The sequence below is a fragment of the Mastigoproctus giganteus genome, chromosome 6 (assembly GCF_048544385.1).
Source record: "Mastigoproctus giganteus isolate SK-2022 chromosome 6, ASM4854438v1, whole genome shotgun sequence".
Lineage (NCBI taxonomy): Eukaryota > Metazoa > Arthropoda > Arachnida > Uropygi > Thelyphonidae > Mastigoproctus > Mastigoproctus giganteus.
Window position 1 is genome coordinate 59,173,283 of NC_143580.1, and position 18,886 is coordinate 59,192,168.

Below are 18,886 nucleotides of genomic sequence, written 5' to 3' on the forward strand. Positions count from 1 at the left end.
GTAAAATGTCACTTGGTTCATTTACTCTTAGGTTTTGGCTGAATAAGTAAATAAAAAAAATTACCATTGCTTCAAAATGTTTTTTAATTAATCCATTATATTAGCATATAAAATTATTATTACAGATTGTGCTCAGCTTATTTGTAGCAGTTATTCTGGATAACTTAGAGTTAGATGAAGATATAAAAAAGGTCAAGCAGGTGTGTAATGAATTATTATGTTTTCATTGCTAATTTTCAATACCTCATTATTATAAAACACATTGGCTTTTTTAATCTATTTGTAATTCTAACTATTATGCCTAAACTTATCTCCTATTACAAACTGTAGGATTAAATTTGGTCTTAAAAAATTTATTTTAAAAAGTAAAGTAAAAAAAAAGTTTCAGTTACCGTCCATCTCTGATTAAGTTCGAATAAAGCCAGTTTGTGAAAAATACAATGAAAAATGCAGTGGTTCTATCACTTTCATCAGTTCTCTGCACTGATACACATTTTTGACTTTTTAAACATAAGTATAATATGATAGCTTATTAATATAAAATGAATTTTATTATAAGAAGAAACTTGCTGAAGTATAAACAACAGTTGTAATTAGCTGACTTGCTTTGAAAGTGTGTAGATGAAAATATACCAGTTCTATTTAATTTCAAACTACAGTGTGGAAATATCTCCCTGCAATTAGTAAAAAATACATGGCTCTTTGTATACTAGTCACAACTTCTGTCTCCTCAACCATCTTATATGAGTCATGTCTTTGAATTTATGGATGGCATCATGGTGAGATCCAAAATTCCTTACATTTTGAGAGTACAGCTTTAAAACAATTTTCACAGGCTGGCTGCTAGATAGTCCACCAGACCAAACCTATTGGTAACTGTCTAGTAAGTGTCTGGATTAGCTAGTGTGTGTATAATCTTGCTACCTCTGCTCTGACAGCTAGTGATGGAAGGGAATTGGAGCAGTATGTGTGTGTGTATGAGGGGCATTCTTGAAGCCACATTATGTCAAGTAGTTGGGTACATTCTTGTTGTGTGTACACTATATCCAAAAATTTCATTAATTTATATATGTTCCCCAACCCTCTCTACTTTTAGGTTATCTACTCAATGTATCATGAAGGTCAAACAAATAAAGCAAACATTTGTGAAAAGATATAAACCTCCCAAAAACTTCCTCATCCATTTCACAAATATACATGGTCTTAGTTTCAATCTTAGTGACGTCCATATCCACCTACAATCTGCCAAGCCCTGCTTACATTTTCTGACAGAATCTGAATCACTTAAAGCATTCAAGTAACTGAATGGTTACTTGAATGCTTTAAGTGGTACTTGCATATATGTCAGCTGTGATATTCCTTGTTAGAGATTACCTAATTTGGAATCTCTTCCAGTTTAAAATCTTTCTGCCCCATTCTATTAAAGTCATCTTTTGTACTATTGTTCTCCCAACTCCTCTAATCACTAAACTCTTTGACTTCCTTTTTTTAGAAACTCAACTTTTTCTAGTCTAACTTTGCTAACAGCGAGCCAAAATTGCCTCAGTTTTCCCTGGCTATTTAAATGTTCATAACTGTAGCTTGCTTCAATTTTCTAGGTAAAGTGATACAGGGCAAGATGCTGAGGCTCTTGCATTTATGAGGAGGGGGTTTCAAAAAAAGATTTGTATTCACCAAGAGGTAGTTGTCATAGAAGGTTGAAACAAACACCATGTATTATACTTTTTCAACATAGTCACCAGACAAAATTATACATATTTGCCACCTCTCAATACACTACTGCAGGCCAGTTTTGTAGAAGTCCTCTGATTCTCCTTCAAACCATGACTTGGCAACAGAAATCACCTCATCATCAGTAGCAAAGTATTTTCCATGAAGGAAGGACTTCAGGGCAGGAAAGAGGAAGAAATCAGAGGGTTCAAAATTGGGGAAATAAGTAGAATGCTGTAATATTTCAAACACACTGCAGCATGCAAGGAATGCACACGGGCATTATCATGGAGCAGGTGCACACCTACTGATAGCTTTTCCAGACTTTTTTCTTTTATAGTAACACATAGCTTTATGAGAAGGTCAGAATAATACTTCACTCTCAGAGTACAGCCCTTTTTAAGGTAATCTGTTAGTATTACACCATGCTGAACCCTAAAAACTGACAACATCACCTTACCAGCACTTGGTTGCACCTTTCCCTTTTTGGAGGGTTGTGATTCTGCATGTGTCCATTGTTTTGACATCTGTTTAGGTTCAAGATCACAGTGATGGATCCAAGTTTCATCAATGGTGACTAGCCTTAGAAAAAACTCCTGCTTTTCCTGGCACATCAACAACATTTCACGTGCTCATTGTGCCCTTCCTTCTTCTGGTAAGGAGTCAGAAGTCTGGGAGCCCATCTAGAAGACACTTTACTCATAATCAACTGTTGATGGATGATGTTCTCTGCAGACTGTACACTGATTTGGAGTTCTTCAGCTAGTTTTGTGATGCTAATAAGATGACTTTTCAGGATTAATACCTCAATTTTTGCAACACTCTCTTCTGTTACAGCAGTCGCCAGGCATCCTGAGATTTATTCATCATGCACTGAAGTTCTTCCACATTTGAATTGCTTATACCAATGTAGCAACACTAAAACCTGGACAGTCTTCTCCATAAATTTTGACCATTTCATTGTGGATTGTTTTGGGTGTTTTCCCTTGTAGAAAGAGGAACCGAATCAGTGATCTGTAGTCCACTTTGTCTATTGTGACACTTCACTTCATTCAGCGCTGCAGATTTAAAAAAATGAATTGTGAGATCAAAACTAAAATTGGTGTGGTTGCTATAGAGATTTCAAGGTAACAAATAGAAATTTGTTTATCTTTCTATCACATCTTATTCTGGGTGAATAAAAAATCTTTTTTTTGGAACCCCCCCCACCCCATACAATTAAACTCACGCAATTTATGCATTTATCTATCAGAATCCCAGCCACACACTGAACACTTAATCTTTTCCTCACCAATAACCCTTCAAATTATACAGTCAATGATATTAGTTTTCTAGGCACTTCAGATTAGAACTTGATGAGTCTCTTCTCTAGTTAGCCTCTCTTTCATGGCCATTCTCAGTCTCATGTTGTTTGGCATTACAAGGATTCAAAATGGGATGATCTTCTATTCCTGATTCCCTTGTTTCAATTACTGTTTAAAATCTTTTGATCTTAAGGTTCAAAAGATTCACTAGGATCATGTCAGTGAAATTATTCTTGTTTTAAATGAAATCTTTAATCCACATTCCACCCTAAAATTGCATACTTGATCTAAATGTTTTCCAGTAAATGTGCTAAGACTGTTCAAAGTAAGAATGTAGCATATTGAAATTAGCTTGTATCCATATCTCCAGCTTCATTTTCTGCCTGCACTAAAGCTCACAAGAATTATTTATCGGTCCAAACTTAATTTTTAACAGCTAAATTGTAGTTGAGCATTCTGGTCTCTTGCTAAAGCCTGCAATATCTGTCCATCTATACTCCCACCTCTGTTACAGTCTGATAGTTCAATTGTTTTAGTTCCTTAGCTAAAGGTAAAGCTGACTTAACTAGCATCCTGCTTTTCTTCTAACTCTTGTAATGACAATCTTGGTAAATTGCCTTCTACAGTATCTAGCACACTTCACTGAATGCATCCCATGGCCTTCCAACAGAAGGACATTAGAAGAATTCCAAAAAATCTTGATTCCAAGAAAGCTCCAGGTCTTGATGTCATTTCTCCACTTATTCTCAAAACCTGTTCTCCTGAACAAGCCCCTGTTTTTTGTCACTTTTTTTACATTGCTTTCACTGGTTTGCTTCTTTCTGCATGGAAATTTTTCACATATAGCTAGTTGTTAAAAGAGGGGTGAAAAATCCCACCTTTCCAATTATTGTCATGTGGCACTTCTACTTTTTCCAAAGTCATGGTGAAATCAGTCAACTGCCAACTATTACCCTAGCTTATAACTTTCCAGCTGATCAGTGATCACCAGTATGAATTCCATCATTATCAATTCACTGGGAAACTATAGCAATTGCTCTTGACATTTCCAAAGCTTTAGATGTGCCAAGTCCTGAAATACAGCACCTAATATGCTGGAGGTGACCGACCAGGTGCGAACCAACACAAGCAGTGGTCAAGGTATGCCGCCCACACCACCTGGAGGAATGCCACCCCTCTGTGTTATCAGGCAGTACTAGATGGTAGATGATTCCCATCAACTGATGCAATACTATCACTTTGCTTATTGGCATGTTTAGTCTCCAGGGCAAAGCTCTGTCAACCTCCCCCCATCTCTTCCATCATGCAGTATGATTAATGTCTTCTGAAGTTATAATAGACATCATACTGGACTGAACCTATTGGTAACTCTCTAGGAGGCTTCTGGATCAACTAGTGTATAATCTCTCTGCCTCTACTCTGCCAGATAGTGACTGGAGGAAGTCTGAGTAGTGTATATGTGGGATGCATTGTTGAGGTCACGTTATATCAAGGAGGAGCTGGATATATTCTTGCCATGTGTATGCCATATCTAAAAATTTCATTACTTTATACAGCATGTCCACCCCACATTTTCTTACTACTCAATACATTCTGAATTGTCAAACTAACAAAACAAACTTATCTGCAAAAAGATCTAAACATCCAAAATACTTCCTCATTCATTTCACAAATATACGTGGTCTCAGTTTCAATCTCAGTGATGTCCATTTCCACTTAGTCTGCCAAACCTCATGTACTTTTTCTGACAGAATCCCAGTTATCGGTCGATTCAACCATTGCTCATCTCAATTGACCGAATTATTCATTGTATGATTCCTTTCTTTTAAAATGTGATACTTGTGCATATGTCTGTCCTGATATTCCCTATCAGAGACTTAGTAATTTGTAATCTTTTTTTTTTTTTAGATCATCTCTAGCTTAAAATCTCTCTCCCACATTCTGTTAAATTCATCTATTGCCTCTATCCTTCTCCTAACTCCACTAATCACTTGAAACCTTTTGACTTCCTCTCTTTAAAACTTGATTTTCTCCAGTCCAGTATTTTCTAACAGTGAGGAAATTTCCCTTGATAATTTTAATGTTCAGAACTGCACCTGGCTTCAATTTTCTAGTCATATGGACCCAGCTGGTTGAAATACTGAGACCTTTGTAATTGCTACTAACCCCACACAGGTTGTTCATTTACCTACTAGAATACCAGAAAATCCTAACCACACAGTCAACATGGTGAATCTTTTTTTAATGAATAACCCTTCTAAGTACATGGTTGAGGTGAATGGTCCTCTAGGCACCTGACATCACAACTTGGCGATGGTCTCTTCTCCAATGGAGCCTTTCTCTCATGGCCATTCTCAACCTGTGTTCTTTGACAGTACAAGAATGCAAATGGGATGATATGAAAAATTTCTTTTTTTCTTTTTCTTGGCCAGATTACTGTTTCAAATCTGCTGATGTCAACATTTGCTCAGATCATGCCACTGGAATTAATTATTCTTGTAGGAGGGATGAAATCCTTTCTTTCACACTCAACCTTACAATCTCATCCTTTGTCTAAACCTTGGTTTTCTGATAAATGTTCTAAGGTTGTTCAAGATAAGAATATTGCATATCTCAATTGGCTTGTATCCAAATCTCCAGGTTCATTTTCTGCCTACACCAAAACTTGCAACAAATGTAAAGCAATTATTAATCAGTCCAAACTAGATTTCAAAGAATAGCAAACTTACTTTTTGTCCAAATGGTAGTCGAGCATTCCAGTCTCTTGAAAAGCAATTGGCTGCAACTGGTGCCCATCTCTGTTCCCACCTCCATCAAAACCAGATGGTTCTGTTGCCACTTATACCAAAGATAAAGCTGATATGCTAGCATCCAATTTTTCTTCTAACTTGTGCATTGATGATCTTGGAAACAGCTGTTCACTCACCTACCATTCCCAGTACACTCCATTCCATACTTCCTGTGGTCTTCCATCCAAAAGAGGTCAGAAGGATTTTGAACAATCTTGATACAAAAAAAGCACCAGTCCTGATGGTATTTCTTCACTTGTTTCAAAACCTGTACTCCTAAACTTACTCCTTTTCTGTGTTTATTATTATTATTATTATTATTATTATTATTATTATTATTGGTGCATGGAAGCCTGAGGCTTATGCTGCACCAGCCAAAAAAAAAAATTTCTGAATTACCCTGAGAGAGAGAGAGAGAGCGAGAGCCATAAGTAGAAGGGAATCACCAAGAAAGAGAAGAATGATGATATCCAGCTCAGGATCCTGGTGTGCCAAGCCCATACTCACCAGAATCTTTTTTTATGTGAGTGTTGCCTTCTACTTGGAAATTAGCTTTCCCTTGTCTTGTCTTTTTCCCTTGTTTTCCCTTCTACTTGGAAATTTGCTCATATGCAGCCAGTTCTTAAAAGGGTGAGAAATCCCTCCCATCCAATTATCGTTCCATTGCACTTCTACTCTTTCTAAAGTAATAGAGAAATCAATTAACTGCCAACTGTTAAACTATCTAGAAACCTTCCATCTAATCAACGGTTGTCATTATGGATTTTTTTTCTGTGTCAATCCACTAGTGATATTCTGGCTTATGTTACCCATCTGTGGACAAATTTAATGGAAAGCTTTCGTGAAACTCAGGCAGTTGCTCTTAACATTTCAAAGGCTTTTGATCATGTTTGGCATAAAGGTCTTGTAAATAAGCTTCCATCTTATGGTTTGCCATCTGTTGTTTTTAATATTTATCCAATTTTTCTATCTGACCATTCACTGTGGGTGATGGCTCTCTGTTTTCTAACTTCTCCACTGATTCAGTTGTTCCCAAGGTTCAGTCCTTTCTCCAACACTTTTCCTCATGTATATTAATGACCTTCTTCCTTTGACCAGAAATACCATCCATGGCTTTGCTGATGATAGCACATTGCATTCCACCTTCCAGTTTGAGAAAACTTGCCCTGCACAAACAGCTTCTACTTCTCAAATATTCACTACCAAATCCTTAAATGCTGATCTCCAGGTAATTCCCCACTGAGGCAAAAAATAACTTAATTGATTTCAACCCTTCTAAAACTCAGTTTTGTCTTATACTTCACAAAACGTTTCTTCTGCTCCTATGCTTATCTTCAATGACACTGATTTCTAGGCAAGATCATATACCTCTCTTAGGGATTACCCTGGCTTCTAATCTGTCTTGCCATAAGCACATTACAAATGTCGCTTCCACTGCATCAAAAAAAAAAAAAAAACCCCAAAAAAAACTGGGTTTTTTTTCTTTGGCTCTTGGTGTTACTTTTCTTCCAAACAGCTGTTCACTCTTTACAAATCACAAATCTGCCTTACCATAGAAGTTCCCACATGTGATGTGGTGCCACAGAATCCCTCTCAGGCTTCTAGATTCCATTAAAAAGAGGGCAGTTAGATTAATTAATGACTCATCTCTAAAAAAGTCTTTCCACTCTCTGTCTCATAGATCTGCTATTTCTGCTGCTTGCCTTTTCTATAGATACTTCCATGTGCACTGTTGTTCTGAATTGACTTCTATAATTCCCGCTCACTCTCTTCCAAAGCAGTCCGCACACATCCCACAACCAGTCAACAACCTTTTACCGTCCAACTTCAAACTCACAGAACCAACTCTTCTTCTCCATCATTTATTTGTTTAACTTCCATTTCTGGAACAACCTTCATTTTTATGTATTTCCTGAAAATACAATCCACAGAAATTCAAGTCTAATGTTTCATCTTCTGAATGTTCAGTCCATACACAATATTAATTACTATAAATTCAAATACATCTTGTGTTTGGGACTTTCATTAAAAAAAAAAATTCTTTTTATTGATGTGATTTGTAAGAAAGCTTATTAAATAAACTGTAATTCTTAATTGTTACAAAGCAAACTGAATTATATTTTAGCTGAAAGCAAGAGAGCAAAGTGCAGGAATTAAAGAAAGTTTACCAACTAGGCTTCTATTATTTGAGCACTTTCCTGACAGTCCACAGATGACAAGATTGAATAAAACTCCATCAGAATTTAATGTTCCAAAAGTAAGTACTAGAGTATTAAAAGTAACTTTGTTTTATGCTATCAAAAGAAAGATGGAAATGATTGTGTTGATTGTCTCTTTAATATTCTAAAGAACTCTCTTTTTTACTATTATTATTAAAATTATTTAAGTTCTTTGGATATACAAAATTTGTTTTGTTTTTTTGTTTGAGAGCAATTTAGGCTGCAATGTATTATATGTGTAAATTTTGCACATTCTTTAATTGGCTTGCCAATTTCGTTGGTTGAAAAACTTCATCTTCCAGGGGAGAAAAATTGTGCAGTCCTTGCCTTAGACTGACTGACTTAGCAATGGTAAGATAAAAATGCCCATAAAATTCTTCCTGTCTTGTGGGATTTTAACTCAGACTTTATCCAGATAATGTGGGAAGGACAGTGATCATAACCACTGTACTTCCTATACAGCAGTAATATATACAGTAGAACATCATAAATCTAGCATTCAGAAATCCTGAATTATCAAACACCTGGCACTCTTTGAATATTTCTATGAGGGTAGTTGATCATACAAGAGCAGAAGGGGGAATAGCCTGTCCTGACTTAAAAGCATTGCAGGTGCAGGATTTATGTATTATATTTGATTAGTAATAATCCAAACACAAATTTCTTTCTGTTTTATATTTCACATATTATATCTTAGACTGTATGCCATTATTACCATGTATTTGCAACATATAAAATTATTCATTTGTGTAACACTGAATATTTTTTCACAGTATAGTATTTAGGAGCCAGTACTATGTATTTAGTTTTCAAGGCAGTTCAATTGCTGAAATCACACCACATCATTTATACTTTGTATTAAAAAAACATTAAACAACCCAACATCCATACTGAAGGTGGGATTTGAACCTACAACCTTTATTTCTTAGGCACATAAGCTGCCCACCTGACTAGTCCAGTGGTACAAGGTTCACATTTTGGCTTAACTTTGGTATTTCTGCCATCACTTTGTGGAGATTGCAGGGATCGCTACTGTATTATCTAATAAAAATATTCAAATGTAATTTCTGCCAGTACTTATTTAGATTATTTAGTTAGCAAAAAAGCTACTTATTTTATTACACAATTAAACACTCTCCCTGAATTCATTTCAGTAAACTTAAAATTTGGTCTATGATCATGTGACTGCAGTAATCATTTTATCAGCTTACCAGAGCTTGCTGAGCATAGAATACACACATTGTACAAATTATTCCTGAATATACATATATTCAGGCTATATACATATTTAAGAAAGAAAAAATAAATTTTCAAAAATGTGGCATATGCTGTGTCCCAAGGACGCTGGATTTATGAAATTTTACTGTGTGTATGTATTTTATATATACAAAGTATGGCAATGCAATATATGGCAAATATTGAACTTCTTTTTTTTCTTTTTGATTTAGCCAAAATTCATATTACTTATTTACTTACCCATTGTTCTTTCAGCTTTTTGCTGGGTCAATAAAAGGAACCAATTTTCTCCAATTAGCTCTATCCTCCTATCATTTCTCTCTCTCCAGCTCTTCCCAGCTAACAACTCTTCTCTTCACATCACTTTTCACTTCACATGACCTTCCTCTTGGTCTTTTACCCCACCCATTCCCATTTCTAGCATCCTCTCTGGTAGTTTACCGTCTTTACTTGTCCAAACCATCTCAATTTGTTTCTTTCAATCTTTTCTTCTTCTGCTTTCTCCCTAATGGCTGCATTTCTTATTCTTTTGGTCCTGGTCTTTCTATGAACCCATCTGAAACTTCATTTCCATTACTTCCTCAGTCAAAGCTTATGAGAAATTTTTGGCAAAGGATGCTAAGAAAAACAGTGAGGACTTTTTTATTTATATCAACTCTAGAACAGTGGTGGCCAACCTTTTACATATCATGCGCCAATTTTTTCACATACGAGTTCAGATGCGCCATACAACTCAAGCACCTTTTCTACCTTCTTACGTTCGTGGTTGGGGTTGGAAAATAGGGATAGGGGTAGGATCTGCTTCACTTAGAACAGTGGTGGCCAACCTTTTACATACCATGCGCCAATTTTTTCACATACGAGTTCAGATGCGCCATACAACTCAAGCACCTTTTCTATCTTCTTACGTTCGTGGTTGGGGTTAGAAAATAGGGATAGGGGTAGGATCTGCTTCACTTAGGGGAGGAAAAAGAATAACTCAAACATACAACTAAATTAAATGATATACGCCAGTTCAAAAGACACATGTTTATTGGAGCACCAATCTACAATAGTGAGAGATGATCTCTTGGACAAGAGGGTGACCGCTGTCATGGAACCCGCTGATGGTGCTACAGCTGCCGGAGAGTCTCGTTTGGTGAAGATAACTCTGTACCACAGTTGTTGGATGTGATGAGAGAGAGAGATAGCTCTGAGCAAGATGGAGCACCGAGAGCGAGATCAGGTTGGAACTTGGAGTCTCTATTCTCTCTGCTCACTAGAAGGAGTCCAGGCATATCCTTAATAACCTTTTTAATAAAAGTATGTTTATGAAGATAATTAACATTTTTAAATGATTTAATTATTGTATGTAAAGCAATTTCTATTACAGCACATAAACATTACTTACCATTAATGAGACTTTTGAGCCTGTTTGGATTTCGCCAGTCTTTCAATGTTTGGTGTTAAATTTGTTACTGAGAGCAGCAGAGAATTCTTCAAATTTGAATCAGTCATTCACGACCTCGTTTTGCTTTTGATCAATTTCATGGATGAAAATGCTTGTTCACATCTGTATGTCGTTCCGAAACAACATATATAATTTTTTGCAAATTTTCTTAGTTCTGGGAAATGTTCACAGGGTAATGAACGCCAGAAATTAATCATGTCAGAAGCATTTTGATCTGAAAAAAGCTCATCAAATTTAATTTTTAATAATGAATTTGTTTTTAAATCAATAAGTTCCATTTGCATATTACTAGGCATCTCAATTATGTTTTGTTCACTAAGTAAAAATGGGTTTATAAATGCAAGCATATAGTTTTCTTCTTTAGCCAAATCATGAAAACGACTTTCAAATGACACTTGCAATAACTTGATTTTTTCAAGATATTTAGTCCAATTGCTATCATCCACAGCACGTTCATTCTGCACTTTCAAGTGTGGAAATTGACTTAAATCCTGATTTTCTAACTGAGAGATGAACAGTTTTAATTTCATTTTAAATTAATTGATGCTATTTACTAAGCTAGAAATAATTTATTCATGCCTTGTAGTTTCGAATTTAGATCATTGAGATGACTAGTAACATCAACTGAAAATGCCAAATTAAATAGCCAGTTGTTATCTAATAATAAGGTTCTTTCATCAGGTAGTTCATTTTCCTGTTCTAAAAAATTATAAACAGCATTTTTCAATTTCCAAAATCTACTCAGAACCTGTCCTCCAGAAAGCCAGCGCACCTCACAATGAAGGACAAGTTCACCATATTCCAAATCTAACAACTCACAATATTCTCTGAATTCTCATCTGTTTAATGCTCTTGCTCTAATTTTATTCACAAATTTCACAACCGGTAACATAACATGCTGCATATTTAAAGTTTTTCCACACAGTGTCTCTTGGTGTATAATGCAGTGATATTTTAGTACAGGACGATTTAAAAAATTTTCAAGCCAAGTTGTAGTGCCATTGGCTTTACCTATTGTTGATGGTGCTCCGTCAGTACACACACTGATGAGTTTACTATAATCTAATTTTAGATTTTCTAGGCATGATTTTACTTTTTAAAATATGTCTGATCCTCTTGTTTTACCATGCAATGACTCCAGACTGGCAAGTTCTTCAAAGACATTAAAATTATCATCAATTCCTCTTATAAAAATGCTTAACTGGACTACACCACATATGTCCGTTGATTCATCCAAAGCTAGAGAAAAGAAAGTACAAGAATGGACAAGATCTTCCAGTTGCTGAAATACATCCTGAGAGAGTTCTTCTCAGGATGTATCTCAGTTATGTCTCGTAACTGTCTGCCTTGATATAGGAATTTCATCTGCTTTCCTTTCAATACCTTTATTACCAAGATGGTGTGCAAATATTTGGAGACAAGGCTTAACAATTTCTTCTCCGTCAGAAAAAGATTTCTTTTTTTTTCGCCAATACTAAAGCAATTTCATAGAACGCTTCTATCATCGCCAAGTCTTCACAACTTACTTTAGCAAATATATTTTGTCTTCTGATTTCTTCCTTTTTCTTAGTCACATATTCTTTTCGTAGCTCAGACCCAAGAACGAGCTTCATTTTTCCTTCTATGTTAGTCTGATGCTGTGATTTATAGTGTCTATTAAGATCATGGCTTTTATTATGTGAAAGAGTACTTTCACAAACAATGCAAAACGGTTTTCCCGATGAATTTGCTATAAATAACAACTCATTTTCTCACTGTTCATTAAATTCACGTTTAATATCACTTTCTGCTCTTCTTTTGCTCATTTTCTTTTGCACTGTGGTGGATAGAAGGAATAAAAAAAAAAAACAGAAAAAAAGTACAAAACTCTAGAAGTCTAAACGTTGAAAAAGAACAAACAGATCACAAGTATGTATGTCGAATCACACAGAATATCAATTATAAACTGTTGAAAAATTTCGACGAACTGATGAGCAGGAGTGACTGGGGGGGGGGGAGCTATACTACTACTATTTCTTGAGTTGGCAAAATGCAATTTGGAAATGCGATTGATGGAAATTTCCCGTAGATGAAAATACCTCAAATTTATCATTTCATTGTTTCCTTTTAACTTGAAAGACTTCCAACAAAGGATCTATTTGTATATTCTCAGTCCCCTGAAAAAGTCACGTATTGCATTTATTTTCCCACTTGTGCATAGAGTCGGGCGCCGGAGGCAACGACCATACAAAAGAATGGACGACTAGGTGCTCGATATATTTTCATAGCCATAGATCACTTACGGTCAAAATTCAGAAATGCATTTTTTTGGAGACTATTTAATTTATTTCTTTTGCTAAATTGAGGGAATTGACACGTTTATGTGCATGTAAGTGGAAAGAAGGTGGTGAGTGTCTTAAGCCATATGCGGAAGGACCTGAAATGAAAGGAAATAGAACCAAAGAATCGGCAATATGGGCTTTGGGTCCTTGAGAAATTTTATGATGAAATGCACCACTTGTAATCTTCCAAAGCGCCACGTTTTGCGCATGCGCCATAGGTTGGCCACCCCTGCTCTAGAAGGAAGGGAATGAATCAGTTTGGTCCACTTGATATTGATGGTTTTACTGTTAATAATCCTGCTCAGATAACTGACAATCTGAATGAGTATTTTGCATCTATATTCACACATGAGGAGTTATTAAGGGAGCAAAATGCCACAAGTTTATCAAACTAACAGGGTGCTTAATGCTTTTGTAATAACTGAGAACAAACTGGTGGAGAAATTGTTGAAGATAAACATAAGCAAGGCACCCAAGGTGGATGGGATCTATCCGGTTATATTAACAGAGATGGCAAAGGAATTAAGCAAACCCTTAGCCATAATTATGAGAGCACCCTTGTATGCAGGGGAAGCCCCCACAGACTTGAGATGTGTAAATGTATATCCCCAATTCACAAAGGGGGTTCGAAGGGTGACACATGTAATTACAGACCAGTTAGTTTAACTTCTGTTCCGGGTAAAATAATGGAGTCACTGGTTAAAGATGCATTGCAGGATCATCTAGACAAGTTGCAGCAATAATTCAGACACAGCATGGGTTTGTTAAGGGAAAGTCTTGTCTGACAAATTTGATTGGATACTATGATGTGGTTATAAAGGAACTGGATGCAAAAAATATTTTTGATATCATAAACTAGGATTTTAGGAATGCTTTTGACACTGTTGCACATGGAAAACACTACTATACAAATTGGAGCATTATGGAATTAAGGGTAAGTTTCTACAATGGATAAAAGGGTGGTTGAGGGGAGAAGACAGAGAATGGTGATTAATGGATACTGCTCTATGTGGACTAATGTTATTAGTGGTGTTCCTCAGGGTTTGGTGTTGGGCCCATTGTTGTTTTTTATATTTATCAATTATATTTATGAAGTATATCAGGTTTAATGTCGAAGTTTGCAGATGATACAAAGGTTGGCAGGGTTGTTTATGACAGTAATGGCAGTGTGCTACTGCAACAGTATCTACAAAAGTTGGGCAGATGGGCTGACACAGCATGGATTTATAGTCATTTGTCAGTGTTATTTGTATTTGTCAATGTTAAATTGAAGTTTAACATTGACAAATGCAAAGTACTGCATATCAGTAGAAGTAACCCCAGAGAAATGTACCAACTGAGTGGTTCTACACTTAGGGTGGTAGAAAATGAAAGAGACCTGGGAATAATTGTGCAGTCAGATATGAAATTTTCTGAGTGACAAATGCAAAGTACTGCATATGGGTAGAAGTAACCCCAGAGAAATGTACCAACTAAGTGGTACTACACTTAGGGTGGTAGAAAATGAAAAAAACCTGATAATAATTGTGCAGTCAGATATGAAATTTTCTGAGCAGTGCAGACAGGCTACCAGAGCAGGTAACGGGGGATTGTCAATGATATACAGGAATTTTTCTGTTAGGGAAAAGGAGGTGATTATCCCTTTGTATAAGGCAATGGTCAGGCCACACCTTAAGTACTGCGTGCAGGTCTGGAGGCCTAATTTTAGGAAGGATATAGAATTGCTTGAACGAGTACAGAGAAGGGCAACAAGATTGGTGAGGGGAATGAAGGGGTGGTCTTTTACCAAGAAAGGCTTAAATTCAGCAAATTGCAGCATCTGGAGACTAGGCACCTGCGAGGTGATCTGATTAAGGTGTATAAGGGCTTGAATGGGTTGAGCAGGCTCAATTCTGATGGGATTCTTCCGCTTGCTCAGATTACGAACCTGAGAGGGGAATAAATTGAAATTGAAGAAAGACAGCTATAGAATAGATGTGTGGAAATTTGCCTTTAGCCACCAGGTAGTTAATTGCTGTAAAAAACTTCCATTTCTTGTGGAAGTTGATGGCTTAATTAAATTCAAGGAGGAACTGGAGAAACGTTTAGAGAGAACGGATTTGTGAAATGGGTTTTTGTTTTTTAGCTGATGCTGTATAAGCTTGCTTTCTTGCATCACATGTCCCTACTACTACTTTAAATCTTTTTCTTCTTCTGATTTCTCCCTAATGGCTGCATTTATTATCATTATTTCTAAATATAAAAATAGCGAAATGCTTAAAGTGCGGTACTCACCTTGAATATAATCTGCAATAGTTTTATGAAAAGACTGATGGCTAAATATAAGGTGGAATGGTTAAGTTAATGCATTAAGGTGGGATGAGATTTAATTTAATGGAATTTTAAAATAAGCGCAAGGAAGCAGAAGTGCACTACTCCATCCCTGGTTGTCATAAAGTAGAAAATAGTTAATCTGGAACATAAAAGAATTGATAATGCCAATAGTCGTGATGACAGACTTCCGTTAAGTTATAACGGAAGTTGGCGTTCAGTTGGCGGTGTTAAGTGAGAGTTGGCGGTGTTAAGTTGGCGGTGTTAAGTGAGAAGTAACACGTGCTGTATTTTAAGGAATTTTCTATACTCTCGTGATTCTCTTTGGAACACGTGGGAATCTCAGATGTGAGAGATTACAAGCCGAGGAAAGGTGAAAGTGAAGTTTTGCGTTTAGGATGTTGAGATTAGTATTGTGTCGAAACCATTCGATAATGTGGGCTTCATATTGAAGAATTTTGTGGCTGGTTTTAAGTCTTATAATGGTGATAGCGGAGTCAATTAAAGGAGTGTGATTGTGCATTTGAGCATGAATTGTGAGTTCTGTACTAGCTTGTCCCGATCTACGACTATTATAGTGGAGTGCACGAGTGTTGGAGGTTTTGGTAGAACCAAACTTGGTAGTAGTACTACCAATATAACAGGCATCACAGTTTGGTTGGGTATTTGTGTGTGTGTGTGTCTTTGTAAGTGTTGAATAAGGATCCGAGTTTATTATAAGCTGAAAATATAAGTGAGATATCAGTACCTGTAAACACACAACGGAATTGTCCAGCAAGTTCATTATGGTATGTGAGGATGATGCGTATATTTGCATTGATTTGTTTTGGTGGATTGTTAATTTTACTTTTGGCGGTGGAAATATTGTGTTGAATGAGTTGGGTTGGGTAGTTCCTAGCTGTAAATTTTTCTGTGAGGTATTGAAGTTCATTGGTTAAGTCATTTTGTGAGGTGTTATATTTGAGGGCATTATGTATTTGGTTGTATAAAACTGCTTTTTTTGTGCAGAGGGGGTGGTGTGAAGCAAAATGTAGGTATTTGTCTGTATGTGTATTTTTTCTGAAAATCTTTGTACCTAGTTTGGTACCTGTTTTGTAAACAGTGAGGTTGAGAAAATTAATTTGGTTGTTGGTTTCAATTTCAAGAGTGAGTTTTAACCTGTCATGTATTGAATTAAATTTTAAAAAGAGATTATCTATAGTGGACCTATTGCCTATTATGAGTATATCATCAGCGTAACGGGTGTATAATTTTATTTCTGGAGGGAAGGGTTGTAAGATATGGTTCTCTATTATGGCTAGGTAAATTTCTGACGGGGGGGGGGGGGGGGACAGAGATACCTAAACCCATGGGTAAACCAAATATTTGTTGGAAAATTTTATTATTGAATCTGAAATATCAGGCGTCTAGTAAAAGTGAAGTGAGTTCAAGGATGTTATTAATGGAAAGAGAGGTACGTTTTGTCAAAGTGTTATCTGTTGTTAAGAATTTCCGTAAAGCCTGTAAAGTGTATGGGATATGCACGTTAGTATATAGAGATATTACGTCAAATGATGCTAGGATATCTCCATCAGAAATTGTAGTATTGCTTATTTTCTGAAAGGCCTGATTGGTGTTGCTGATTTTGAATTCTGAGATGAATTCTGGTAAGATGGGATATAAATTTAACTAAGTATGTGGATAGGTTTGCAAAAGCTGACTTACTGAAAGAGATGATTGGTCTTAATGGGTGGCCAGGTTTGTGTGGTTTGGTGATGCCAAACATGTGAGGAAGGATGTTGTTTGGTGACTATTTCCACTGCCAAAAGTAAAATTAACAATCCACCAAAACCCACCACCAACGCAAATATACGCATCATCCTCCCATAACATAATGAACTTGCCGGACAATTCCGCCGTGTGTTTACAGGTACTGATATCTCACTTATTTTTTCAGCTTATAATAAACTCAGATCCTTATTCAACACTTACAAGACACACACAAATACCCAACCAATGATTTGAACAATATAATTTACTTGATTAAATGTCAACCAAACTGTGATGCCTGTTATATTGGTAGTACTACTACCAAGTTTGGTTCTACCAAAAAACCTCCAACACTCGCGCATACTACCACTATAATAGTCTTAGATTGGGACAAGCTAGTACAGAACTCACAATTCATGCTCAAACCCACAATCACACTCCTTTAATTGACTCCACTATCACCATTATGAGACTTAAAACCAGCCACAAAATTCTTCAATATTAAGCCCTCATTATTGAATGGTTTTGACACAATACTAATCTCAACATCCTAAACCTAAAACTTCCCTTTCACCTTTCCTTGGCTTGGAATCTCTCACATCTGAGATTCCCACGTGTTCCAAAGAGAATCACGAGAGTATAGAAAATTCCTTAAAATACAGCACGCATTACTTCTCACATAAGGCGCCTCTGTAGCCAAGTGGGAAGGAGCAGCAGTGCGTAGCACACGCTTCTTGATTAGACCAGGGTTCGAGCCCGTCACCACCAAATATGGAGGATGTGGAAAGGTCAGGGAATGACCACCGCATATCCCGGAGTAATATGGCCTTAGTTGCTTATGCTCCTAAAAACCAAATAACAACAACTTCTCACTTAACACCGCCAACTGAAGACGTTATAACTTAACGAAAGTCTGTCATCATGACTGTTGGCATTATCAATTCTTTTATGTTCCAGATTAACTATTTTCTACTTTATGACAACCAGGGATGGAGTAGTGCACTTCTGCTTCCTTGTGCTTATTTTAAAATTCCGTTAAATTAAATCTCATCCCATCTTAATGCGTTAACCTAACCATTCCACCTAATATTTAGCCATCAGTCTTTTCATAAAACTATTGCAGATTATATTCAAGGTGAGTACCGCACTTTAAGCATTTCGCTATTTTTATATTTAGTCTATTATCACAGTACTATAAGAATTCTATAACTTTACACTTATTATTATTTCTTATTCTTTTATATAATTTATAGAATTTCTTATTCTTTCTGTCCTAGTCTTTCTACGAACACATCTGAAACTTTATTTCCATTACTTGCCTTCTTCTAACATCCTTCTCCCTCGTTACCCATGATTCTGTCTCATAGGTTATATTATTATAGGTATATAATATGATCTTTATAATTATTGATAAAAAAGTAAAGAGAGAAAGTTAAAACGACAATAACTGTAACTAATATGTAAATAATATTTATGAGTCAATGCAGTTGCAAGCAATCATGCAATACACCCATAATGTCTATAATATTAAGGGTAATATAAAGAACCATTAGAATAAGCAAATCAATCCAATAATAATATCATCAGGGACCTAAGAAAACGCAAAAAAAAAAAAAAAATTATTATCGCTTTTTACCGACAAACTAGATGACTTCAACTGGGGCCAACCACCCAGAATGAAGGCAAAAAACGACAAGAGGTTCTCTGTTTCTGTGAAGGACAATATATGCTAAGTAATTTAAATCTAAACCAAATATAAACCAGTATAGGCCGAATGTAAATCGAATATAAATAAACC

At 36.1% G+C, this 18,886-nt stretch overlaps 1 protein-coding gene across 1 annotated transcript in view; it reads left to right on the forward strand.

Annotated features, from left to right (window-relative positions):
- The window catches only part of na (sodium leak channel non-selective protein na), a 605,671-nt gene that overhangs the window by 244,435 nt on the left and 342,350 nt on the right, over positions 1-18,886 (forward strand). Inside the window, exons 15-16 of the mRNA XM_090376183.1 lie at positions 126-200; positions 7,929-8,060. Of these exons, the coding sequence (XP_090232309.1) occupies positions 126-200; positions 7,929-8,060 (207 nt within the window). The remainder of the gene's footprint in view (positions 1-125; positions 201-7,928; positions 8,061-18,886) is intronic.